Source organism: Nilaparvata lugens, chromosome 6, assembly GCF_014356525.2.
Source record: "Nilaparvata lugens isolate BPH chromosome 6, ASM1435652v1, whole genome shotgun sequence".
Taxonomy (NCBI): domain Eukaryota; kingdom Metazoa; phylum Arthropoda; class Insecta; order Hemiptera; family Delphacidae; genus Nilaparvata; species Nilaparvata lugens.
This window is the reverse complement of record NC_052509.1, coordinates 4,541,832-4,569,827: the sequence shown is the minus strand read 5'-3', so window position 1 is coordinate 4,569,827 and position 27,996 is coordinate 4,541,832. Positions and strand designations below refer to the sequence as shown.

The 27,996-nt window shown below is 35.3% G+C and overlaps 1 protein-coding gene across 1 annotated transcript in view; it reads right to left on the bottom strand.

The window, feature by feature from the left end:
- LOC111059179 (discoidin domain-containing receptor 2-like) overlaps window positions 1-27,996 on the bottom strand; it is a 566,524-nt gene that overhangs the window by 257,031 nt on the left and 281,497 nt on the right. Inside the window, 1 exon segment of the mRNA XM_039429976.1 lies at window positions 20,892-21,018. Coding sequence (XP_039285910.1) covers window positions 20,892-20,985 — 94 coding nt within the window. The 5' untranslated portion in view covers window positions 20,986-21,018.

Genomic DNA, 27,996 nt, shown 5'->3' with positions numbered 1-27,996 from the left:
GTACATAAATCGATTGATAATGTTAAAATTTTCATAAATAATGTACAGTTCTAATTTGTGTATATTACTCTTGATCTACGACAAATGAGCTGATTTCATTTTATTTATACTTCATTTTAATTTAGATTATCATCCATCAACAGAATTGTTCTATTTGTACTGCTGTTATTAGATTAAAAAAACTTATTTCTTATTTCTAGAACTTATTTTTAGGCTTTGAGTCACGCCAAGAACTTCTTTTTCCAGTCTTCTTTCTCCAGTCACGCCAAAAACTATTGTATTTTAATAATTATTTTTATTTGTAAAAATATTTCCTGTATTTCTTATTTTATAAATAACCGTTTATTATAAACGTTATTTTATAAATGAAATTTAACGTTGTGAATAATTTTGTTTTGATCTGACCCAACAATGTAAAAATGTTTTGAAATTGATTGATTGATTCACATACCGAATTCAATTTTTTCCAAATTCCAACAAGATAAATAATATCAGATAGCTTGGAAATTCTGTTAACAGAATTTATATATATATAAATCTTGAAATTTTCATAAATGTACAACTCTGAGTATGTTACATACGTAATTCAATTGTTTTCCGATTCCAAAAGGATGAATATTATCAGATAACTTTGACATTTTGTTCATCTGAATGAAATAATATTTCAAGAGAGCTTCAAGTTTATTTTGCCTATAGTGAGGTCCACGTTGTAATAACAGTATTTGATTGAAATTGGTGTTGGTATCCTTGTTGAACATTCGAAAAATCAGATAGCGCTCTCCTCTCCTAGCTCCGCAACGATGCCAGAACGTTTTTAAACGACGTAGAAATTTTATTAGTCAGAAAAATATTCAATTTCAATCACAGGGATTCATTCTTGAATCATTGAAAAATATATATTTAAATGACGAATAAAATATTTATAATAATTGATAATAATAATCGTATGTAACAATAATAATTGATTTGTATTCAATGATCTGTAATAACATTTGTATAATGGAATTTGTCATGTAAGTGATATCATTGAATAAAACTTGATTTGATTTGATTGTTTTTAACAAAAATGGACATTTAATATCACATCAGATACCGATATAACGGTATCAGCTTTCCTTCTTCATAGAAGGCAGAGAATCAGCAACGATGTTTTCCTATTCTTCTCCACTGCCATAACGCGAACCTCACTATAGTCAGAGCATTCCTTATCAGCACGGATTTCCCGTGTTTCGGATGGACACGTTAAACCGTCGGTCCCGGCTGCCTAAAAAGCAGTCGTTAGGTCATGTCAGAAGCCCTGAAATTGATCAGTGCGACCTGAAAACTCTGACACCAGACCTGAGCCAGCCAGGTCACTCGATATTATTATTATTATTATCAGCATTGATGTTATTCCAGAGCTCATTTGGTTCTATTCATTTGAATTGAATGAATTATTAGGAATGTTAAGATTTCCAGGAAAAATGTTTCGTTTTTTGGAAAAAATTCAACATTTTTCGTAAAAAATGTCACGTCAAGTACATACAGCAATTCAAATACTTTTCACAATGAACACGAATTATCGTTCAAGCATGGAGTTATTCATTTACTTTTTACTTCGTCGTCGTCGTCTCTCTACAAGGATTAGGCAATTTGCCTGTTCCGACTTCAAACTCACCATCACATCCATCTTTTACGGGGTCTGCCCACACTTCTCCTCCAAAACCGGGTTATACAACATCACTGCCCTGGCAATCCTGTCGCTCTCCATCCTTTCAACATGATCTTTCCAGTTTTCAATACTTTTTACTTGTTTTCAATATTAATGTTACAATCTAATATATTGCGATTACTTTGTTTTCACATGATATGTAATGTATAAAGTTTTTGAATAAATTGAATTGAAATACCAAATACCATGGACGTTTTTTACTTTCCTTGCCCTCTTACCACAGGTAAGGAAAGTATTGCTTTCCGAAAAAAATTAAGGTACCCCAATTTCTATACGTTTCAAGGTCCCCTGAGTCCGAAAAAGTGGTTTTTGGGTATTGGTCTGTATGTGTGTGTGTATGTGTGTGTGTGTGTGTGTGTGGTGTGTGTGTGTGTGTGTGTGTGTGTGTGTGTGTGTATGAGTTTATGTGCGTCTGTGTACACGATATCTCAACTCCCAGTTAACGGAATGACTTTAAATTTGGAACGTATGGTCCTTACACTATAAGGATCCGACACGAACAATTTCGATCAAATGCAATCCAAGATGGCGGATAAAATGGCGAAAATGTTGTCAAAAACAGGGTTTTTCGCGATTTTCTCGAAAACGGCTTCAACGATTCTGATCAAACTCATACCTAGAATAGTCAATGAAGTCCCATATCTGTAAAAATTTTAGGAGCTCCGCCCCATCTATGCAAAGTTTGATTTTAGATTCTCAATTGGCAGCCTTCATATACAATTTAAACAAAAAAAATTCAAGTGGAAAAGATTGAGCATGAAAATCTCTGCAATTAATGTCCAGTAACATTTTCACCTAAAATTAAAAATAAGCTCGAAATTCGAGAAAATGTGATTATCCAATTGCAAACTGTTGGCAACTGTTGATTCTATTGAATGATTCACTATGAAGAGATATCAGACCTCTTGTGTCTCCAGCGTTATTGTCCTGTCACCAGCTGGCTCAAATCTTTGAATAGTAGACTTGAGATGCGCGGGAACACTAGCGTCAGGTGATCAATTTTCATAACGGCAAGGAAAGTTGTGTGAGTGCGCCACACCAGATTTTTTTTGTTTTTACATAATATGTTGTATTGTATAAAGTTTTTGAATAAATTGAATTGGAATACCAAATACCATGGACGTTTTCCCTCACATATCAGGTAGGCCCACTCAAAATTTCCAGCTTTCAATTGCACTGACGGACATAATAATCAGAATTAAATACAGAGTGTCCATAATGCACACTTGGCGTTGATTTTTGACGTTAGAGGAATTCAGGGTTGCTGTCATTTGAGCGGAATGTTACGATTGCAACTTACTTCTGCGTAGAAATGCTAATGCAGTCTGCTTGTTCTGTCAACCCACATAACTGAAACCCTGGCAGAACTGAAACACCACCTGAGTGAGATATCCTGACCAGACTTCATATACTGTTAGTATCACTCAATCATTCTCACTCTCTCCAACTCTCTCTTCTCTCTCTCTCTCTCTCTCTCTAACTCTATCTCTCTTTTTGTTTTTCTGCTCTCTAACCCTTTTCACGTTCCCCTCACTATACCTCTCTCAGTCTCTCATTCTATCTCTCTCTTGATATCTCCACTCTCTCATTTTCCCCTCTTGACTTTCTCTCAGTCTCTCATTCTATCTCTCTCTTGAAATCTCTACTCTCTCATTTTCCTCTCTTGACTTTCTCTCACTCTTTCACTCTCTCTCTCTCTTACTATCACTCTTTCTCTCCCATTTTTTTCTGCTCTCTAACCCTTTTCACGTTCCCTCACTAATACCTCTCTCAGTCTCTCATTCTATCTCTCTCTCGATATCTCCACTCTCTCATTTTCCTCTCTTGACTTTCTCTCTCACTCTATCTCTCTCTATGCGTGTGGCAGAGTGGACATGGGGTCCTAACTCCGCCCATAATAGAAGCAATCAACCAATCAATCTTTCTCTCTCTCTTTCTGAATGGACATTGATATGTCCAAAGCTCCGCCAATTTATGTAGATGCATAACAATATAATTATTTTCTTAGTCTATATCATGTAAATTCATCTATAATTTTGCTGTATTGTAAGCTATTGTATATAAGTGTATAAGCCAGTATATATTGTAATCTACATAAATAAAGTACTCAATCAATCAATCAATCAATCAATCAATTTCTCTAACCTTCTTTCACGTTCTCAGACTATCTCTCTTTTCTCATGCCGTTCCCTCACTCTATCACTGCTAATGAGAAGTATATTATTTTATATCCTTTCCAGAGAATCGACAACTGTTGAAACACCGCCGATTTATGTTGTCACATCACAAAAATTATATTATTGTTATTCAAATTGCACTAAATCTTCATTCTGATCAATTAATTTCCCCCCAATTGAAAGTGTAAGACGTTGGTGTTGTCAATTGATTTTTCCTACTTTGTGAAATAATTAATAGTTAAAGAATAATTTTCCATTGAATAATATCAACAGTAGTTATTTAATGTGAATTGATGTATAAGGGAATATACTGCATATTATAACACACGATAAAGACCTCTAATCTGATCTAATCTAATCCCTCTTTCCTTCACCTTCATAGACTCTCTTTTTCTCTCTTCACTCACTTTCTCTCTCGTTTTCCTCTCATTTTGTTACTCTTCTCTCTAACCTTGTTTCACGTTCTCACACTATTCCTCTACTCTCATTCCCCTCTCACTTTCACAATTACTATCTCTCCATCACTCAGAGTGTTTTTCTCAGAGAATGTGCCATCTACTCACTCTCTCTCCCTCTCATTGGCTCTTTTCTATCCCACTTCCTCATGCGGAAGAGTACTGATTTAAATTTGATTAATATGTGATACCATGAAATAAACAATGAAGGAATGGTACAGCTATTCTCTGGTGATATGTATTGTGACAGCTAGGTGACATGAAACACTCAACTTAACTCAACAAGTCCGAATGCCGAATGTGATAATGGATAATAATAAAATTATTTATCATTGTTATTAATAGACTTTCAGAATGGAATAATGTATTCAGATCCTGGAATTATAAATAGTCTTGGTTGAAGCCATGTGACAATCTTATGTTTAAAATGATAATGTTGTTCAATGCTCATGGAGCATTGTGCAATGCTCAAGTTCAAAGCGATGGAAAAGATTAAAAAGTTGAAAGCGATGGATAAAAAAACTTATACCGATTTTCAAACTTTCAATAATATTGGTTGATACTTTTTGACGATTGAAATTCAAATAATATAGTTTTTATATAGAAGCAGCCTCAAAAAAGATAGACTTAGATAAAATAGATAAAATATTTGAGTTTTCATTTATACATTTTCCACAGTTCCAAATTTTGTTTCGATAAAACTCTCTCTGAAATATAAAAGTGAGTCATATACATTAATTTCTTCTCTCCATATAAGATAAGGAATATCGATTATTGCAAATGGAATTATTCCAATTCATAAATCAAATGTTTCCTGTTCAAGACTGGTGATTGAAAGAACCATTAGGAATTTCATGAACTTGAAAAACTCAAATTTGAGCTCTAACCCAAACAACTCAATTTGAACTCCATAATCCCTTAATTACAAATTACTCAAAAATTATATTAGTACTAATTTGTAAATAAGATAATTGTTGAAGCCATGTGACAGGTAGTGTAAGGTAGTATTGAGCCAGGTCAGTAAACTTATATTCCCTGCTTTAAAGTTGTTAAGCTGAGTATCGTCATTGGAAAAAATAGAAGAAGTTTTCATTTCCTGGGAAAGTCTATTGAATATTCAAGATGGAGTTCAATATTGAAGGCTTATCAGAGATGGATTTGGTTCACCGAACTGCATAATCCCTCAAGAATAGTTCCCCAACCTATCAATAATCTATACATCTTTCAGAGGAAAGAACTAGACTCATAATTACTTTATTATGTAAGAAAGCTACTTTTAACCGATTGAAAATTGATGAAAATCTAAAATTTATAATCGGAGAGCGTCAGTAAGTCCTCAATTTCGAAGAGATGTCAAGTTCTGCCTGGCAATCGAGCTGGGAGACCTGGTACAATTTTAACGAATTCCCAAACAATGCTTTTTCTGCTTCGGAATCGATTAACTTTATAATTTATGCATACGATTGGAACTACCGTTTCTAGGATAAGAGAAAGAGAGAGGGAAACACAGAGAGAGAGTTTGAGGAAAGGGTCGGAGCCATCTGAAACCAATAAACGATTCTCGAAGAAAAACGAAAGCACCATGCAAGTATTTTGTGAAAATATGATTCAATGATTCAATGATTTATTTCAGCCAAAAAAAAATACATCAAGTACATTAGGCTAGATCAATTTACAAATAAGTCATATTATTACAATAAATATATTATCAACTTGAATTATTATCACACAATATACTAAACTCATTCTTTAGGAATATAATATATTCAAAATAAGTTTTAATCCTTAGAGATGAAACTAGTATAGCCTAAAAATGAAATGTGGTTAACTTTAAAATATAATAAATAGAATAATTACTATACAGATGAGCTGGCAATCATCAAATTGAGGTTGGCCTCCCTGAATTCATCAAGAGAATAGCAGGGTAAGGAGATAAGATAATAAGAAATAAGGAGATAAGATAAGGAGTATGTATTGCAAGAGTATCATGCAAGAAAGTAGGAGCTATCAAGTACCATGAATATTGAAACCAAAATAGTAATAGCGAATAACCATCATCCGTTGTTATGAAAGTTATTGGTTACAGCAGAAGTCTAATTTTCATTGATATAATGTATGAATTTCTTCTATGGTGTATTATATTAATAGTCTATAACCGAGAAAAAATGCATGTAGTTTGCCGCTTCTATATAGCTTATTTTTAAAAAGGCCTAATGTATCTTTCTAAAAATAAATAACTGTCTACAATGTATCTTGGATGGGACCTCGCTAGCTGTATTACTTTAAATTGACGAATGGGGTTGTATTACTTTACTGCTTATTATTCCACTGTTTATTGTCAAAGTATACTAATACAGCTAAGTAAGCAAAACCAAAGTTCCAGTACTTGGCTCAACTCACATTTACGCGACTCAGGTCGAGAAGAGACTCGACTGAAATGGTGACTCAAATGGTGACAGTAGCGGAGTCTAGAGTCGATTGGTCTGAGTGTCACCATTTGAAAACACATGCTCTCGACTAGAGTCGAGTCTCTTCTCTACCTGAGTCACGTAAGTGTGAGTTGAGCCTTATACTAGTCGTATCATAGAAATAATTCTACTAAACTTACTACTCGTACTATACCTAGCTATAGGAACTAAATTCTCTGCTATTACCACGGAATAAAACAATCTTACCATCTGTATAAGTTTTATAATCAAATCTGTACACGTTCTCTCCACTATCACCTATTAATTATCTACAGATGGAAATTACTGAGATATTGCAATTATTTAAATACTGATGAATTAATTATTATTATACGAAAATTCAAATACATGCTGAAATTCACCCCGAAGACTTCTGCTACTGCAAATTTTGACAACAGGGTAAACAGCTAGATGGAAATAATTATTAATTATCTAGTTACAGTACGGCAATAAATTGTTTGAGGAATATCTGAGCCTCCACTAAGATATTTAGCTTGCTGTATACGTCAGTGTATAGTGGATAATAAAGGATAATAGTATGTATACAGTTTGGGAAGGCTACACTAAAGGTGTAGTATATAGCAGAACATCGCCCAAGAATTTCTAAGGCCTCACTAAGATCCCATGCGACGTTTGGCTAGCTGACGTGTCAACCTCAACTAACTTATGCATGAGAAACGCTCAAAGTGCTGAAAATGATCTCGAGAGGTCTTGGGGGCTCGAACCAGCGAATAAGGGGTACAGTGGTGGAATAATAGGGGGTGCGGTCTGGAGATGTGACGTCACATAGTGGAAAGTCAGCTAGATGTTCCCTGTCAATTTGACCGATCGAAATGGCCTGGCGATGGTTGGAAACTGTCTATGATTCATTGGGTGAATGGGTTTCCTCTGTTTTGTGAATGAAACTCTGGCTAATGTCATCTGACTGCGGAAAATGCCTGTCGAATATAGATACTGTTCCATAAAAGACATTATTATTTCATTCATTTATAATTCATATATTGTATAAAATACTATAATCATAATACAATTATGACATTGGAGGAAAAACTAGGCTGAGCCTGTACTATTTCTTTCCAAAAATTTTGATAAAATGTTAATGTTGTCCAAAAGATAAGGTTATGTAATCACAACTGCTTCGTTACCTGATTTTCGGTCCAGGAATGATGATTTGAAATTTTGAATTTTGAAGGTTGATTTTATACTCTAAATGAATCACAGAATGTATCACAATAAATTAAAAACTTAAGAAATATTGCACTTATTTAAAAAATCCAAATTAAATGCTGTAATTCACCCCGAAGACTTCTGCTACTGCAAATATTGACAACAGGATAACACAGCAAGATGGAAATTCGATGAGCGCTACTATTCAAAAATTATTTGACAGCCCGGGAATCGAACCCAGTACTTCCATCTAGCTGTTTACCCTGTTGTCAATATTTGCAGTAGCAGAAGTATTCGGGGTGAATTACAGCATTTAATTTGGATTTCCGTTTAAAAATAATAATTAATTCATTAGCATTTGAATAATTGCAATATCTCAGTTATTTCCATCCATAAAGAACATAATAATGTGAAATATTTCTTAAATGTTTGGTTTTGAAGCATGTAAATTTAAAAATATGCTGAGAATTTTGTGAAGTGAACAACAATAAGACTTAACCTCTTTTCGATTATGCGTAACCTCATCTAAATTTGGGAGAGGAATAGCTCAAGGTTACCTTATTTTTTCCCTCCCTATCATTTTAAAGATGTACTTATTGTATGAATCAAAAGAGAATAATGAATATTACAAGAATATCAAAAGATAACAAATTCAACCACGAATATTGGAATATTGATCACTCATTATAGCCTCAAAATGAAATAGTACCACACATGTCTTAACATCAACAACCATAACAAAATAGCTCTAGAATTGTGTAGGCAGTAGGGAAGGTCAGGTCCCTATAATACAATTTGTACTGAAGCTATACATCTTCAATTTTAAAAAATCCATTTTTTGTGTTCCACCTTTTTTTAAAACTTGTGACTAAGATGACTTAATAATTGTTGATATGTGTGACTTGTGTTAGATAACATAAAGATTTGTGTCGTATCGCCATACGCTAAATAAAAACAAAACATCTTCAATTCAATTCGTTTATTTCCACTCGGCATACAATACAATACATAATTATATTTGATATTAAACAAAATAATTACATTTTTACAAAAACAGTACAAAGAACGTATTGATTGAGTGGAATTTCCCCAGTAAGACTATGCGTCTGAGATTGGGGGACAGTTACAGCAAGCAGTATTATTCAATAAGTAGTATTCTATACATTCATCTTCAATACATCATCAATACATTCTTATCGCATCTCCTGATCTCAAGATCTTTTCCACCAGCTCCAGGATACCTCCAGTGCACATCCCCGAAGAATGTTGGTGCGAGGGTTGGGGGTTGAAGGTTGGGACATCTGTTATTGGCAAGCCAGATTAGGTGGAGTGAATGTTGATGAGAGGGCACACAACCACCGTTTTGCAGTTTGTTTTTGGGGTTTGGAGATCACCCTGATACACCCCTCTCTCATCCAAACTTCCTATTTGTACCCTTCATTTCCCTCACCTCACCCTCACAATAGATATGTGATCGGAAACCTAAATCGGATGTCCGCTAGCCGTGTTGGGGAGAAAGTGGAGGAAGCCCCTTAGAGTAAATTGAATAGGTGGAAAGGGAAACACTAGGAGGAAGGGGAGGGGGAAGAGGAGGAAGGGGATGAATTGAATTGAATTGAATTGAATCGCTGCCTTTATTAAAAACCTAGGAGGGCGAAGTTAGGGCGCAGCCGGCCCTCTCTTACACTTAACCCTCCATACAATTCTAAGTTACAACTAAAACAACATAATAAACAATGAACTAAAGTAAAAGAAAACAATAACTTAGAAAATTTACAAGAAAAAATATATATAATATAATAACTATATTTAATTTTTATTATATTATAATTATTTATAATTATATATAAATATAATAAAAATAAAAAAAGAGAAAACTCGAACTCCTTTCGAATTTGAGTACGTAAAAGTGGTTATGCAGAAAGGAAGAAGAGAAAAGTGAATACAGTTGAGAATTTTCAGTCCAAATCCATAGATTATTCCGGTAGAAGAAAGGGAAGAAGGGAAAAGAAAGAAAAGAAAAGGAAGAGAGAAAGAAGGAAGAAAGAGAGGAACCACACATACACACACACACACACACACACATATATACACTATATAGACTTGAATTACGGGTTAGGGAGCATTCTAGCCGAGTCCACCACCTCTGATCCACCGCAAGACAGCCGCGCCGAACCGGCGACGTCCCTCAACTAGCTTCAGCTCAGCAGGCAAAGAATTCCATAAACTACAGGCTGTCACAAGGAACGACTTATTGAACATAACAGTCCTATGTGTTGGGACAGCCAGCAGATGGGATCCATGCCGCGTTCCTCCACGGCCAAAATCACCCAAGTAACGGTACTCCACTGCCAGATACTTAGGCGTTTTGGTTTTCAATATCTTATGCAGGAAGCACAAAGCATGATGTGATCTACTCTCACGCAGCTTCATGAGTTCAAGTCTGTTAAAGTATTCGGTCACATGGTCGTCACGTCTCAGGTTGAAGATAAAGCAAACACAATAATTATGTGCACGCTGCATCCTATCCAAAAGTTGAACTGTCATGTCAAGAGTCACAATGTCACAGTAGTTGAAGATTGGGAAAATCAGAGTCTTGACCAGCATAACCTTTGTAGGAAAGGGAATGAAGTCAGAGATCCTCTTCAATGTCATGATCCCCCCAATGACCCTGTTACAAGTCTGAGTCACGTGGCTGGTCCAGTCAAGAGTCCTTGTCATTGTCAGTCCCAAATTTTTCACGTCAGAACTGTATTCCAATTGTATGTTATTCAATGTTATGTATGGTCCGTTAGATATGTCAATTGTGTTTAAAAGTCTTGAGTAACCTATCACTATAGATTTCGATTTTGTCTCGTTAATTTTTAGTCCATTATTCTCAGTCCACTGTACCAAACGAGTCAAGTCAGCATTGACCTCATCAACTGTGACGCCAAAGTCATTTTTCTTGCAGTGTCAGTATATTTGTAAATCGTCTGCATACAGGTGATGTCTGGTCGTAAGTAGAGTGCTTGTCACGTCATTTATGTAAATGCTGAACAATAGAGGACCCAATACCGAACCCTGAGGAACTCCTCTGTTCACTTCACGCCACCGTGAAGAGGCATCCCCAACTCTCACACACTGACACCGACCCCGAAGATAGGACCTCACCCATGCCACAGTGGAGTTGGAAAAACCTAATTTTCTGAGTTTGTAGAGTAGAGTAGGATGGAAAATACTGTCGAATGCCTTGCTAAAATCTATTAGGACTAGAACTGTTAGCTCTCTATTATCCATGGCCCTACGGATGTCGTCAGTTACTCTCAGGAGTGCAGAGGTGGTGCTATGACCACTACGGAACCCCGATTGAAAGTCACCAATCAATCCAGAGCCATGAACGAATGTGCTCAATTGAGAGTGAACAATGATTTCTAGAACCTTTGACAAGACGGACAATAAGCTAATAGGCCTGTAATCAGATGGAGAGAGAGGGTTAGGGATCTTGTTCAAGGGGATTACAATAGATGACTTCCAGCCATCAGGAAAAACCGACGTTAAAAGTGAGGTATTGATTAAATGAGTGAGGAAAGGAAGGATGAGAGGAAGGATCATTTTGATAAATTTGATTGGGATACCATCTGCACCAACAGCATTACTCTTTACTCTATGAACAGCCAAGAAGACCTCTTGCTCCGTGACATTGGAGAAGTAGAAATCCTCATTTTGATGACAATCAGGCAGAGAGTCAAAGTGAGCACGAGCTTGGTCCAAACTTACAGGGATGTCAGTGAAGAAATCATTGAGATCATCCAGCGAGTGAGCAACAGTCGGTACCTGCCTCTCCTTGCCAGCCCCAATCTCCCTCAGAGCACGCCACAAAGATGAAGTTGATGATCGATTTGAGGAGATCAAGTCTCGGTAAAATGTAGCTTTAGAATTTCTAATTTTTGCTTGCAAGAGTTTCTCAAACGCTTATAATGATTGAAATCATTAGGGCTTTTTGACGCTCTTGCTTTTTTGCACCAATAATCTCGATCCCTCATCAGCTGGCGTATCTCATCAGTGAGCCATGGAGCAGGATCCCTGGTTATTCTACGATTTTTCAAAGGAACATGTTTTTCAAAAAGAGAGATTATATTGTGATTCAAAATGTTCAACATAACATTAACATCGTTAGTATGGAATATGTGTAGCCAGTCAAGGTTAATTGCATCATTAAACAAGCTGTGGTAGTTAATATTCTTATAATCCCTATAAGTGATTATTTTAGGTTTAGGCTTAGGCCTCTTGATATTATAGACAAGGAATATCATATCATGTGCTGAAAGGCCTGGAAAAGGGATCTGCCCATGGCACACAGCTGACTTCTTATCAGCAACTGCAATAAGGTCAAGCAATGTGTCAGAGGTGGATGTATGGTGCGTAGCTTGGAGAGGCAGCAAGATGAGTAGAAGGAGGAATGGAGGAGGAGGAGGAGGAGTAGGAGGAGGAGGAGGAGGAAGAGGAGGAAGAGGAGGAGAAGGAGGAGGATTAAGAAGAAGTAAATCTGGTAGAAAGCAATGAAGGAAACCACAAAATGACTGTGGGCTATTTAAAGATGGGTCCAAGCCTAGGGGCACAGTGCAGCTGCAATATAATTTGTGTTAGGTGCTTAAGAAAAACTCTAATAAAGGAGCCTATAATAATGATATGATTCTATGTTTGATGGGACAGTAAAATTATTGCAGGAATGGAAAAAATATCATCAAATTTTAGGTACTCCAGATGACTATGAGCCAAAATACCTTGATAGTGCTCGATAATACATTTTGTATATTCAGGAAGTTTTAATAATATTTATTGTTAGCTTACAACTAGAACACAAGAGTTCATAAGGAGCATATGTGGATATAGCATGAAAAAGACTAAGAAATTGTCAAAAACCACAGATTTATTGATAAATATATTTATAAATATTGATAAATATGTTTATCAGAGATTGACAATTGGTGTAATAACCGAAACCGGTCATTCTAAGTATCAATAAATCTGTGGTTTTTGACAATTTCTTAGTCTTTTTCATTCAATATGAATAATTACCACAATATTAACTTCTCAACTACACAAAAAGAGAATATGTGGAGATAAATCTTGAAAGAATACACAATACTGTTCCACTCTCAGTTTTCAAGAAGAAAAAGCATCTTGGATATGATTTGAAAGCCGATATAATAGAATGACCACCACGACCCAAATTGGTGGGGTTACTAGAAAATCTTTACTTATGCCCGGTTGCAGAGTCGACAAATAACGTCGCCCATAATTAACAGCGCGGACTTAACTATTTAGGCCAATACTTATACTTATACTTTAAGGCCAATTTCGTTGCAGAGACGTTCTGTTAGCTATTGCTCTGCCGATAGGTAACAGTGCGCCAACAAACAGGTTTTTCCGTTGCAGAGACGAAAAACCTACAGGCAGATGACGTCATCAGAGGCTACCAATAACTAAAAGTGCTCCTTATTTGAATGCCCAAAATCGTGCTTATAAGTCCACTATACATTCGCTCCAAGTGTATTTTAAGGTTATGTTGACTTGTTTGCATGTTTTAAAAGACAGACGAAAATGGTCCGAAAACATTACATTATAATAACGTTATCTTTTTGAAACTGTATAGTGTAAGTAAACTGAATAAAATATCATTGACTATTCAAGTAGCTTGAACGAAGAAGGGCGAGTTGTTAATTAAAGGCTCTGTTAACTATGGATGACTTTATGTATAGCGACTCTGCAACCGGGCATTAGAGGTACAATCTACCCATGAAACTTTCAAAGACTCTCAAACAACGAATACCTAGAGTTGTGTGTAAGGACTCCCATCTCAACTCATCGAAATCTGCTAATTTTTCTCTCAACATCAATTTCAGGGAAATAATGTCCCAGACTTGTGAATGGTGTTGTAAACCTGGTCAACAGTAAGACTCTCAACTGCGGCAACCGAATTTTATATAGCTAATTCCCCCAGTAGCCTACATCTCGCAACTTTCCACAACAGTCTCTGTCAAATTACCTCGTTTTTACCGAATTTCGTGATAAAAATTCAACAATCACAATAATTTATCCCACAACACAAAATTCTTCAAATACAAAACATAACAACAATACTACATTCGACTTAGTCATTGTAAATATTGTAGGACCGTTCCATAATTGAATAAAAACACAAATATGTTGCCAAATTCTACTAAATAAAACAACAGTGTGGAATTTGACAACATATTTGTGTTTTTATTCAAATACTACATTCCTTCTATTCCTCACATCCCGAAATTTGGCCACCCGATCAAAAATTTCCCTCAACAACACTCCCTCCCTCTCACATTCATACTCCTCCAAAATTTTCCCCCACAATAGGCCCCACCACTATCCCCTCTCCGGAAATTCCCCGTCTTTTTTTGGGGCGCTAGTCCCCAAAGTATTCCCCCAATAACAGAGAAGCAGCGCTCTTTTCTGCGAAAAGTAATCAAATTTGTCTCGTGGGGGGAAGGGGCGCCTCAAACTACTCCCTTGAATAGAGTAAACCCCCCCACCCCAGACCCGAAGACCCTCTGAAGAAAGCCCCCTCTCACATCCGACAAAAGAACGCGCTGTTTTAATAATAATCAAACTTTTCACAGGCAGCGTCTTCTCGACGGCTCTGTACTGTGTGTGCTATTCAAAGCTTAGAAAAGAGTGTTCATAAAAAGTGAGTGCCATCGGAATAAAGAGAGGCCCCCGATCGAGAACTCTTTTCACTCGCCTCATCGTCCATCGACAGTTTACTCGATGAAAGCAAACTTTCTGTCATTTTTTTCTATCGTTACACCTTTCCCAATACCTTCCACCTATTCACGGTATCACTGATTCTTCTCACATTTACACTAATAATTTCCTATATAATATTTGGACGATTTAAGGCTGTGCAAAGGCTAGAATTAAAATTTTTACTGGTGATATTTTTAAAGTTTTTCTATTTGTATTATTATCAAGCTATCAAAATGAAAAAGTTTTCTCAGGAAAACATTTTTTTCCGATCATTACTTTTTGAGATATGAGCGGCTAAAGTTTAAGTTTTTGGGACAGAACATTTCAAATTCGGTGAGAGATAAATCCATGAAATTTGGAGGATGGATTCTTCATGGTATTGTTGATCTGGTAGAACAAAATTCTTCTAAAAATATCAATTTTTGGAAAAGTTATTCAATTTACCAAAAATAACTCAACTAAAAGTTATTTTTAGTAAATTGAATAACTTAAAAATTGATATTTTCAGAAAATGTTTGATTTACTAGATCAACAATACCATGAAGAATCCATCCTTTGAATCTCATGGGTTTATCTCTTACCGAATTTCAAATGTTCTGTCCCAAAAACTTAAACTTTAGGCGCTCATAATTATCTCAAAAAGTAATGATCGGGAAAAAATGTTTTTCTGAGAGAACTTTTTTATTTTGATAGCTTGATGATATGAAAATCGAAAAACTTAAAAAACGAGTGAAAAGTTTATTTTCAACCATTGCACAGCCTTAAGACAAAATTAGAAAATTGAAGAAGTTTTGGGAAATAGGCCTGTTTCTTCTTTTCCTACTATTGTATTTTTTGCTGTATCGAATAATTTGTCTATCTACAGTTCTTCTTTATCGATTTCACAAAATTAAGTTTTTTCTGACTCCAAGTTTAAGATAAGGTCCGAGTGAGGTATTAGTTTATAGTGTATAGATAGTACTTTTCAAATAGGCTACTTGGATCTCGGACGATTCGAAACATATAAGTCTACATAATGACTTAATTGCCTGTTGCTTAATTGATTATTGCCTCAATTTTGCCCACATCACTATTGTTTAAATTGTTATGTGTAAATTCAAGTGTAGATAAAAGGTATTTATTCATCTATCAATTCTATCTATCTAATGAATAATGAATCTTATTGCCACGATAAAAGCAAAGAAATTTCACATACATTTTTTTCAAATAAACTGACCACTACATCAAGTTAGCGTGGCCAGTGTGTGATTAAGCTAATGTAATTTGAATAAACACAAAACAATTCAGATTGGTAAAATAGTGTTCCGTTTTGACTCAAGCTGTCATCAATAATTATTATCCACGTGTTAACTATACAAAATAAATTCCAGATCTTTGTATTGTTTGTGCTAACCTAATAAATAAATAACAATCTACCAATCCCCAACGTCTCATCATTCAGACAACATTTCCAAGTTCTCAAAATATGACTCCACACCTATACCATTTAAAATCTGGAAACTAAATGCTGAAAAACTAACATAGTAGGCCCTATACTATTGAAGTCCTAAATTGAGTGTTTAATTCAGACAACATTTCCAAGTTCTAAAAATATGACTTCACACCTATACCATTCAAAATCTGGAAGCTCAAATGGTGAAAAATTAACATAATAGGCCCTATACTATTAAAGTGTTCAAATATGAATAAAAATGTTAATATGAGTACCCTTCTCAAATTATTTCGTCACAAATAATTCAAAAAAGGGCACTCAGATTTATATTAAATTTTTATTTATATATTCAAAAGTAGCCCTAAAGAAGAAATACTATTAAAGTGTTCTATACTTAGAATGAACTTAGATTTATTACTCTCCACTTACACCATCTATATATAACTCGAAAATATGGTTGAAATTGAAAAAAAGTCAATTTTGTGAAAATAAATTTTCAAACTATTTGATTTCATATCAGAATACTCAACCATATTTATCAGGCAAAACTCTATAGAAGTTGAGTGAAATGTTGGGAAAGGTTTATCCGATTTTGAATAGCGGGTAAAGTTTGGCATATGTTTGTTGTGTGGTGAGAAAGAGGGGACGAGGTTGGGAAGAGTAGAAGAAGCGAGAAGGGAAGAAGTGAAGAGGGGAAGTGTTGATGAGACGGTGATGAGGGGAGGTGACTATGAAGGGTAGAGGGGGAGAGATCCCCGGAAGGATTTGCAGCTTCCGTTGGGATGGTTAGCCGATAGCATTGGGCGGAAGTTAACTTCATGTCATTAGGTCTGCAACGCCGGGATTAATGGGAGCCCAAAATAAAGTTGCAGCTTTCAATAACCAAATCAACTTTTACCTCCAACACACATCCCGGGCAGTGAAATTTGGTTGGTTATCGTACGGTCGGTAGTCCAAAATCACAACAATTTTTGTTTTTCAGGAATTTTCTTATCACCTCCTCTCCCATACACTGATACCTCTTTCTTTTTTTCTCTTCTTCTTATTTTTGCCTATCTCTTTACTCCTCCTCCTCTTCGTCCTCCAAATCCTACTCCTCCCTCCTTTTCATTCACCCCTGTAGTTGGCAACTACAGCGTTGCCAAAATTATTGTCTACGTTTCGTCTACTCTCTCCAACGCCATGATCATATCACCCCAGCCCACATTGCTAGTTCAACATTAAAGCTTCCCGATCAAAGGCTTTTTCGAATAGTCAAGCTTGTTAGAGATATCTTGAAATACGGTAATCCGAACTATTTTAAAGATGATTTCAAATTTGTCTCTGAAGGTAGGAGGATAGATGCTTCACATACTAGAACCGGAGAAAGTACTTTAAGGATACCCAATCATCGAACTACTATTTTTACAAAATCCTTCTTAGTCAGTGCCTGTCGTGCATGGAATGCACTTCCTGTTTCTATCAGGTCCATCGAGAGCCGAGCGAGCTTCATCCTGACTTTAAAAAACATCTTCTGGAACAAATGACTGAAACTGTCCGGCCCTAGAACGATCACATGACAACCATCCCCCACCCATCCAACAAATACAAACCTTTAAACCTGTTATAGAATGAATTGTATATATATATATATATATATATATATATTATATGAACTCATGTTTTTAATTATCCACTGCATACTGCTGTATATTACTGAAAGTTGATTACACTGATCTACTTTCAGCCTACTTCATTTTATTAATCAATAATTTGATCTTATCTACCTATATAATTATTTTACTCTATCAATTTTCTGTTTTTTTTCTATTAAATATTTATATTAATTAAAACTTTTACAAAATTTCCATTAATAAATAAATCCTTAGCTTAGTTAATTGAATTAACGTTTTGGTAGAGAGTTAGTGGGGAGGATATTTTTTATATTCTTTCCGAAGAATGGACATTGATATGTCCAAAGCTCCGCCAATTTATGTAGATGCATAACAATATAATTATCCATAGTTATTATATTACAAATTACTTTTTCATATCATATACTTTCAATAATTATTTTCTTAGTCTATATTATGTAAATTCATCTATAATTTTGCTGTATTGTAAGCTATTGTATATAAGTGTATAAGCCAGTATATATTGTAATCTACATAAAAAAAGTACTCAACCAATCAATCAATCAATCAAACCCCTTTTATTTCCCATTCCCCCAAAATATCCCTCCATGACTCCATGTTGAAACCCTTGTAACGACATGATGCAATCTGTAGCTCTACCATTAATGTGATGGAGAGGAAGAACTAATTCTCTGGACATGAATTTTTTGTATGTAAGTAAGTATTAGCATAGAGAAACGATAGCATAGATATCCATCCCATGGTATAGGGTGTTTATGTCGCAAGTTTTACTGTTATCTCAAGCCGATAGTTCACATAGTTCTTTCCTATGCAGCTGTGTGACGCTGGTAGTCTCTCAAATTGTGCCGTTCATACACTATCACCCCAACAAAACAGTAAAAATTGACAATAATCGACAGTAGTAATCGGCTTGAGATAGCAGTAAAAGTTGCGACATAAATTCCCTATACCATGGGATATCTACTTACACTATTGTTTCATACGGTATTAGCATAGAGAAATTACTACCAATTACTACTTACTTCTATAAATTGGGTTTGTAATCACAATTATTATTAATCCTCTGATTACTCCTAAATGTAGATTCCCTACAATAATAACTTGGTCGATTACTTGAACGAATACAGATTCTATTTATTTTCTGAATCATAATGACATCAAATGCTACGATATAATACAATGATTCAACAGCTTCTTATCCAACCAGATTGATTCTTACAATATTGTTATAATTCTTTTTTCAATTCCAGAATCATCACTCCGCAGCATATCATAGAAAGGTTTAAGAGTTAAGAGTTAGAACTTCTCTTAGCGTCACCTAAGTCACCTAGCGTGACTGAGCCAGTAACTACTTTTTAGCGCTGGTTTTGTAATTAATTTTCATATTACCATCTCAAACAGGTCTAGTACCTCGAAATGCAAATACTCAATTGGTATTTCATTTCATTTTGTAATAGTATTTCCCATGTTGTCAAATTTGTATTGCATTTATTATGTACTTCCAAATTGCTGTAATTTTGTTTAGTTTTGCCAATAAACATTCCATTTCATTTCAGTTTAGAGTGAACTTGTCCACATCTGATGAGACTTTTTTGAGCTTTCGATGAAAAATATTTCCATAATCTTATTCTTCAAATAATCGTAATGTTTTGATTCACAATAAATTATTATAAATAATTCGAATGTAACTCAAGAAGTAACTTGTCACACTCTATGACAAAGGAAAGTTCATATCTTACCTCCTAAACTCAACTCTAGACGTAATCCAGGCCTATTTTTGAGAACTTCGAAAACTTCTGATCTCGAGAGAATCTTGTCACTCCAACTCTAAAGCCTCTCCAAACTACATAATTTCGAAGGAAAACTTTTATCTCACTATCTTGAACCACAATTCAGGTGCGAAAATTCCGCCCCGAAAACTCTTGTTTTCATCCATAAAGCAACGTTCTTATAAGTATAAAATCCTACTAGGTAGAAGTAGAAAAAACACACACTTTGATAAAGGAGAAGTAGAAAAAAAGGAGGAGGAGGTACACAAGCAACTAAACCTCACCAAGGAGGAAGAGAGAGATGGAAAAGGAGTAGAAAAATAACAGAAATCACAAACCCAAATCACAAAAAGTCACCGGATTTAGACGAAAACTTTTTCTTTCACCTTATTTTTGGACGGATGAAAACAATGCCTGTTTTCCTTCGAAACCAGGTTGAACTAAGATTGCAGATGATAGAAGATGAAGAATATGATAGAAGAGAGAGAACCTAAGACGAGAAAAATGATGGGTTGTCCCAGTAGAATAGCACAGATTCAATACTATCACAACTTCCTTCCTTCTATTACACTTTCCTCATTTTCTTTCTGTTTACTCTATATCTATGCCAAAAAATAGAAAAAAACAAAACAGTTATAAGCAATATTTTTGGCGTGACTGGAATAAGAGGAGCCTTGCGCTCCAGCCACGAGGGAATGTAGGGGATTGAAGAATTTCTAATATTATACTCACTTTCCAAAGCGTCTAATTATAAATTTATAATCAATAAAAGTATCATTTACAGATGGAATTAAATAGAGAATGCATTTATTCAAATGCTAATTAATATATAATCATTATTTAACGAAAATCCTAAATAAATGCTGCAAATCACCCCGAAGACCTCTGCTACTGCAGACATTGACAACAGGGCTAACAGCTAGATGGAAATTCGATGAGAACTACTATCCAAAAATTAGTTGCCAGCCCGGGAATCGAACCCGGTACCTCCCAATTGCCAGTCAGGAATGCTTTTTGGATAGTAGTTCTCATCAAATTTCCATCTAGCTGTTAGCCCTGTTGTCAATGTCTGCAGTAGCAGAGGTCTTCGGGGTGATTTGCAGCATTTATTTAGGATTTTCGTTAAAAAATAGTTAAAGAAAAGTATCATTGTTCACCAATCTCCCTCTATTCATTATAACAGTTTCACTGTATGTGATATTGAAATAGAGGTTATCCTCCTCAAAGGATCAACTAATTCGGAACAATGTGAAACATTTTCAGATCGATGAAATTCAAATGGATGAAAGAATTGAATTTGTTGGATGACTCACCAAAGTAGACAGCATTGACCTCAGGCAGTGGACGCAGGCAAGCCAAGAGGATGAGGAGGAGGAGGAGGATGATCGACTGGCCAACAGGCCGCATTGTACGTGTCACCCTAGCATCGCCAACTGCCAACTAAAACACAAAAAACGAACAATAATGAATTAAATATGATTGATCAAAACAGTCTATCATCAAGAAACATCATGACAAAGTCAAGAAACAACCATTGCTAAAATCAAATTGGAAAAAAGTCATGAACCACATCGAATCTTCTTAAAAAACACAAAAGAATCAACAGTAATCTTGAATAAATCACACGATCACCAATTAAAAATTTAATCAAATTATACGAAATCACTAGTACCCTTGTGAAGACATGACAAGTGTATATTATATGTAAAAATAAATATAATAAAGTGATTTTCTATAATCTAACATTTAAGTAGCCCTATTAAAATACTGTATTACAATCAACAATATTAAATAGACAGTGAATGCAAGGAGGGAAAACATTTGAATAAAATAATCATGTATCTGAAATGTAGTTTGAATAGTGGATATCTCTGCAACACTACGTTCATATTTTTACATGTAACAACTTCTCAATCGTTGGTGGAGAGAGATGTTTCGCGAAATATCATAGGCCTGCTTGTGACAACAAAACTAGAAATTTGTGAGTGATTCAACATTACGCTTCAGTGAGGCAACACACAACGAAACATAACGTGACGCACGCACGCACGTTTGAAGAATCACAAACAAGCTGCTATCAGATAACTTCACTATTCTGTAGACACTACTACATAGGCCTATTCTACACAAAATCTTCCAGTCATACTTCTTCAAATTATTGTATAACAAAAACTCAGTAGAGATTGATGGATAGGGTAGAGGAAAATAAAAGAGGTATGAGTGAGCAAATAAGCAAGGTAAGACAAAGAAGTGTTAATTGGAAAAAATACAGTTTAAATTTGAAGACAAAATAAAAACTGATTTTCTAATCATGGAGAAATGTCACAATATCAATTCATATTCAACAAATTCTATTCAGGTACCAATTGATGGAAAATAGAGGATAGGTCTCTCTTTATCCCCCCGGACGGATCTTATCCATGGGGTGAATGCCAATAATGTAATACTTATAAAGATTTTTTTTGTAACAAATTGTTGTACATTCGATCAATAAAGGCGATTATTATTATTAGAGGATAGGTCGATGGGAAAAAGAATATATTGAAATTTTTATCCAATAAATAAATAAAGGAGAATTTGTGCTTGAAACATGTATCTTTAAGTGGAGATGTGGTGGAGGAAGCTCCAAATAAGACACTAAAATGGTAAAAACACTAAATGTGTTTCACATTAAAACACACAAAAGTATATAAATTACTGTTTATAATTTACTTGATTTAATGCAGTTATTAGCCAAGCGGCGGCCATTACACTAGTAAACACAGCTGACAGCTGACAGGTTCAACAAAATCAGAACTGCATGGAGTTACTAGACTATTAGAGCTTAGAGTGGTCTGGTTCTCAGCAAAATTTATTGTTTTTAGTGTCTTATTATTTAGAAGAGATATTGAAAGATAACAGTACAGAGAGTGATTATTTGTAGAATATATGGATTGGAAATGGAATGAATTGATGGTTCTGTAAGGTGAGAGGGGCGGACCAATCACAAACGAGTTCGAAATCGAAACCACGCCTACAGGCACACATCTATGCTCCCCACTTTCTCCTGATTGGTGGACATTAATAGCTGGGATTATACTTACGATCTCTGCCGGTAGGAGGCAGTAGGTACTGGGTAATGTGGAGCTTCTTACGCTTTCCATACACTAATGAACAAGATAACACTATCAACAAGCTATTATGAGACCCACTGAGAATTATTCAGATAGTTGTTTTGAGGGATAGAATTAGATACTATAAATGAACAGCTATATAATCACAGTGTGTTTTTATCTAATTGATATAATGAATAGATCACAATGAAAAGTATAATATCGTATTCGTGAAACAAATAATAAACTTTGTTGTTCATAGAAATTCAAATCAAATCCAGAACACAATAACAGTTCAACATGCTTCATTCAACGATTCAGTACCTTATCAAACTCTAATCCCAAGCTATCCTATATAGTAGATTGCACTTTAGATCAAAACTTTGAATCACTCATACAATAATATCTCAATTAGCTTTTTGTGAACGGTTTTTTCTTCTTCTTCTTCTTCTTCTTCTTCTTCTTCTTCTTCTCCTTCTTCTGGTGCGTTAACATTCGTTAACGAATGTTGAATGTTATTAACTCTTCAAGCACTTCATCCCAACTCAAGCAGTACCAGTTGTACTTGAGAACAAGAATTTGTTCCACATCAGTAGCCATGGATTTAGTGAAAAAACTTCAAATTTCGTACAAAATTTCAACATGATTCGTTTAATAATTTAGTAACTCATCAAGCCTTAATCCAAAGTTATTCAGTACAGATTGTAGTTTAGATGAAAATTTCGAGCCACTCGAATAACCGTCAATTACCGACTGGAAAATCAGCACTCACCTCTCGAGCAACGCCGCTTGTTGGTAATCCAAAATCGAAGGAAATTCTGTTCTCCCCTTTCCCGAAATTCCATCCACCCTTGTCGAAAATGAAACTCACCCCAGCCGTGTCGTTTGCATTGGTAACAGGTATAGGGGTGAGTTGAGTGCGAGGGTGTGTTATACGATTATTAAATATTGATATTCAAATTTGATGGTTGAAACTTGTCAGGGGAAAATTGGCCTTCGTATCCGGCAAGTCAACATTATTACTGCGAGATCAGCGCTCCTAGAGGAGTGTCTAGGAAACTCGATTCTGAACAGAACACATTATTTCAGTATCGGATAGTTATTGTAGATTGGGTTTAGTTTAATAGATGAAGTAGTAGTGTTGATGAGATATTAATCATCCACATAAAAGACACATCTCCTATCGGTTATAAACGTTATTACAAATTGGGTTTAGTTCCATACATCAGAGATATCAGTGATCAGATTAATAATATACTGCAATTGACTCATTAGGTTAGGCGCACACCAGTTGGTCAAGACAAGACAAGACATGATCAGACACGTTTAGTCACAGTACTTCACATTGTTGCATATGAAGATTTGTCTAATTATTTAGAAGAGATATGTAAGATAACAGTACAGAGAGTGATTATTTGTAGAATATATGGATTGGAAATGGAATAAATTGATTGTCCGTAAGGTGAGAGGGGCGGACCAATCACAAACGAGTTCGAAATCGAAACCACGCCTACAGGCACACCTCTATGCTCCCCACATTCTCCTGATTGGTGGACCTCAACAGCTGGGATTATACTTCCGAACTCTGCCGGTAGGAGGCAGTAAGTACTAGGTAATTTGGAGCGTATTCCTCTTTTTATACGTAGATGACACTATAAACAGGTTATAATAACATTCACATCAAACCATCAGAATTTCCTATGAGCAACGATAAAGTCGACCATATATCCTTCATTTGAACAATGCATTGGGAAATTCGCATCCTTGTAACAATCATTATCAATGGGAGTAGGTAACTTATTATTTATTGTTATTTAAAGAAAAATTTACTAAATGAACTCTTTAAGCCAATACCAAGTAATCAAGTACCAATTTTATTTGAGAACAAGAATTTGTTGCACCTCAGTAGTCATGTATTTAGTGGGAAAAAGTTCAAATTCCCTACATAATTTCAACATGATTCGATCATTAATTTGGTAACTCTTCTCAAATGAGAAGACTTTTCTCAAATTTAGTTTAATAGTTTATCGATTTTAAATTCAGCGAACTACGCCAGGCCCTCACAAACACACCTACATGTGAGTTTCTCACAACGTAAGGGTACAATATATATAAATGTACTGTAACTGTATGATTTGTTCCTTCTTCTCCTTCACCTTCTTCTTCTTCTTCTTCTTCTCTTCTTCTTCTTCTTCTGCTTCTCCTTCCTCTCCTTCTTCTCCTTCTTCCTCTCCCTCTTCGTCTTCCTCTTCCTATTCCTATCTTGTTCTTGTTCTCTTTCTCATTCTCATTCGCATTCTCATTCGCATTCTCATTCTTCTTCTTCTTCTTCTTCTTCTTCTTCTTCTTCTTCTTATTATATTATTATTATTATTATTATTATTATTATTATTATTATTATTATTATTCTTGTGCCTATCCGATAACGAATGTTGAATGCTATCAACTCTTCAAGCCCTTATCCCAGCTAACCACTACCAGTTGTACTTGAGAACAAAATTTTGTACCACTCCAATAGCCATGAATTTTGTGGAAAAAGTTTTAAATATACAACACGAGATCAGTTCAACATGATTTAATTAATAATTTAGTAACTCATCAAGCCTTAATCTTAATCCGAAGTTATTCAGTACAGATTGTAGTTGAGATGGAAATTTCGAGCCACTCGAATAACCGTCAATTACCGACTGGAAAATCAGCACTCACCTCTCGAGCAACGCCGCTTGTTGGTAATCCAAAATCGAAGGAAATTCTGTTCTACCCTCTCCCGAAATTCCATCCACCCTTGTCGAAAATGAAACTCACCCCAGCCGTGTCGTTTGCATTGGTAACAGGTATAGGGGTGAGTTGAGTGCGAGGGTGTGTTATACGATTATTAAATATTGATATTCAAATTTGATGGTTGAAACTTGTCAGGGGAAAATTGGCCTTCGGATCCGGCAAGTCAACATTATTACTGTGAGATCAGCGCTTCTAGCGGAGTGTCTAGGAAACTCGATTCTGAACAGAACACATTATTTCAGAATCGGATAGTTATTGTAGATTGGGTTTAGTTTAATAGATCAAGTAGTGTTGATGAGATATTAATCATACACATAAGACGCAACTCCTATATTGAATCGGTTGGTTATAAACGTTATTGCAGATTGGGTTTAGTTCCATAGATCAGATATCAGTGATCAGATTAATAATATACTGCAATTGACTCATTAGGTTAGGCGCACACCAGTTAGTCAAGACAAGATAAGACATGATCAGACACGTTTAGTCACAATACTTCACATTGTTGCTTATGATGCAACTCACACTGATTAGTCATTGCAATTAGACAAGTCATCATATGCAACAATGTGAAGTATTATGACTCATCGTGTCTGATCATGTCTTATCTTGTCTCGACTAACTGGTGTGTGCCCAGTCTTAGGCTAGGCGCACACCAGTAAGTCAAGACAAGACATGATCAGACACATTCAGTCACAATACTTCACATAGTGTTGCTTATAAAGACATGTCTAATTGCAATGACTAATTAGTGTAAGTTGCGTCATAAGCAACAATGTGAAGTCTTGTGACTAAACGTGTCTGATCATGTCTTGTCTTGTCTTGACTAACTGGTGTGTCCCCAGCCTTTGGCTAGGCGCAAATCAGTTAGCCAAGACAAGACATGATTAGACACGTTTTGCCACAATACTTCACATACTTGCTTATGAAGACATGTCTAATTGCAATGACTAATCAGTGTGAGTTGCGTCATAAGCAACAATGTGAAGTACTGTGACTGAACGTGTCTGATCATGTCTTGTCTTGACTAACTAGTGTGGGCCTAGCCTAAGACTGGGCACAAACCAGTTAGTCAAGACAAGACAAGACATGATCAGACACATTCAGTCACAATACTTCACATAGTGTTGCTTATAAAGACATGTCTAATTGCAATGACTAATCAGTGTGTGCTGCTTCATAAGTAACTATGTGAAGTATTGTGACTAAACGTGTCTGATCATGTCTCTTGTCTTGACTAACTGGTGTGCGCCTAGCCTAAGGCTGCTGGGCACACACCAGTTAACCAAGACAAGACATGATCAGACACTTTTAGTCACAATGCATCAAATTGTTGCTTATGAAGACATGTCTAATTGCAATGACTAATCAGTGTGTGCTGCTTCATAAGTAACTATGTGAAGTATTGTGACTAAACGTGTCTGATCATGTCTTGTCTTGTCTTGACTAACTGGTGTGCGCCTAGCCTAACTTTGTATCAAATCAAATGAAACACTACTTGTAAATTGTGTTCATAGTTCAATTGATCAGGGTGATAATAGATGAGGCATAATCTTAATAATTTTAAATGAGAACATAACTCATGTCATCAAATCAGATTAGTTGGTTTGATATATCTGTTAGGCCTGGTTTTTTAGACACTTATTGAATTTGATGGACCATTAAACCTATAGATTCATGTAGAATATAATATATGGTACATTAGTTTCAAAACGTGTCCTAGAAACTGAACCTTGGTAGATTAGATATTAATATATGTTCAAGATTGGTTATTGACGAAATTTTCAATTCTCTTGGACAGCAGTCAGATATTGTTAACACCCACTTTCTCTAAATGCAGTCAAGTTGAATGGATATTACTATTAGAGTATAATAGAGTATCTGTCTATAAATTTCACAGGAACTCATAACGAGCACGATGAACACAAAGTAATTAGTATTTATTTATCTCCAGTTCCATTCTCATTCCAAGTAGCCTACTTGTTTTATTCCAGAGATGATTTGAATATCAATCATGTTAAGAACTCTTCAGAGGAATAAGTGAGGTTCATGTTATAATGGCAGTGGAGAAAGATATAGAAAGACGTTGCCGATCCTCTGTCTTTCAATGCCTTCTATAGAAGGTAACTGGTACAGGTTTATTGATGTAATACAAATAAATATTATACAATCTTAAAACAATGTAATATTAACGGTTCATCCTCGTTTAAAATAATAATTATATTTTATTGAACAAGAAATTATATTTTTCATAATGAATTTCCATAATCAAGATGAAATATTTTGTTGATTAATTATTAATTCCACATTGTTAAAAAAACGATCTGGCAACAGAGCAAAGTGAGAAAGAAATAGCGCTATTCGCTTTGTTGAATGATAGACAAGGATAGCAATATCATTGCTAATCAAACACTGCCACTATAACGTGCACTTTACTATAGTGACAGAGAGTGGATAAAGATAGAAGAATAGTGATGCCGATTCTCTGCATTAATTAATTATATTTCTACACTGTCAAAAACATAATTGGCATCGTTGTGGGCCT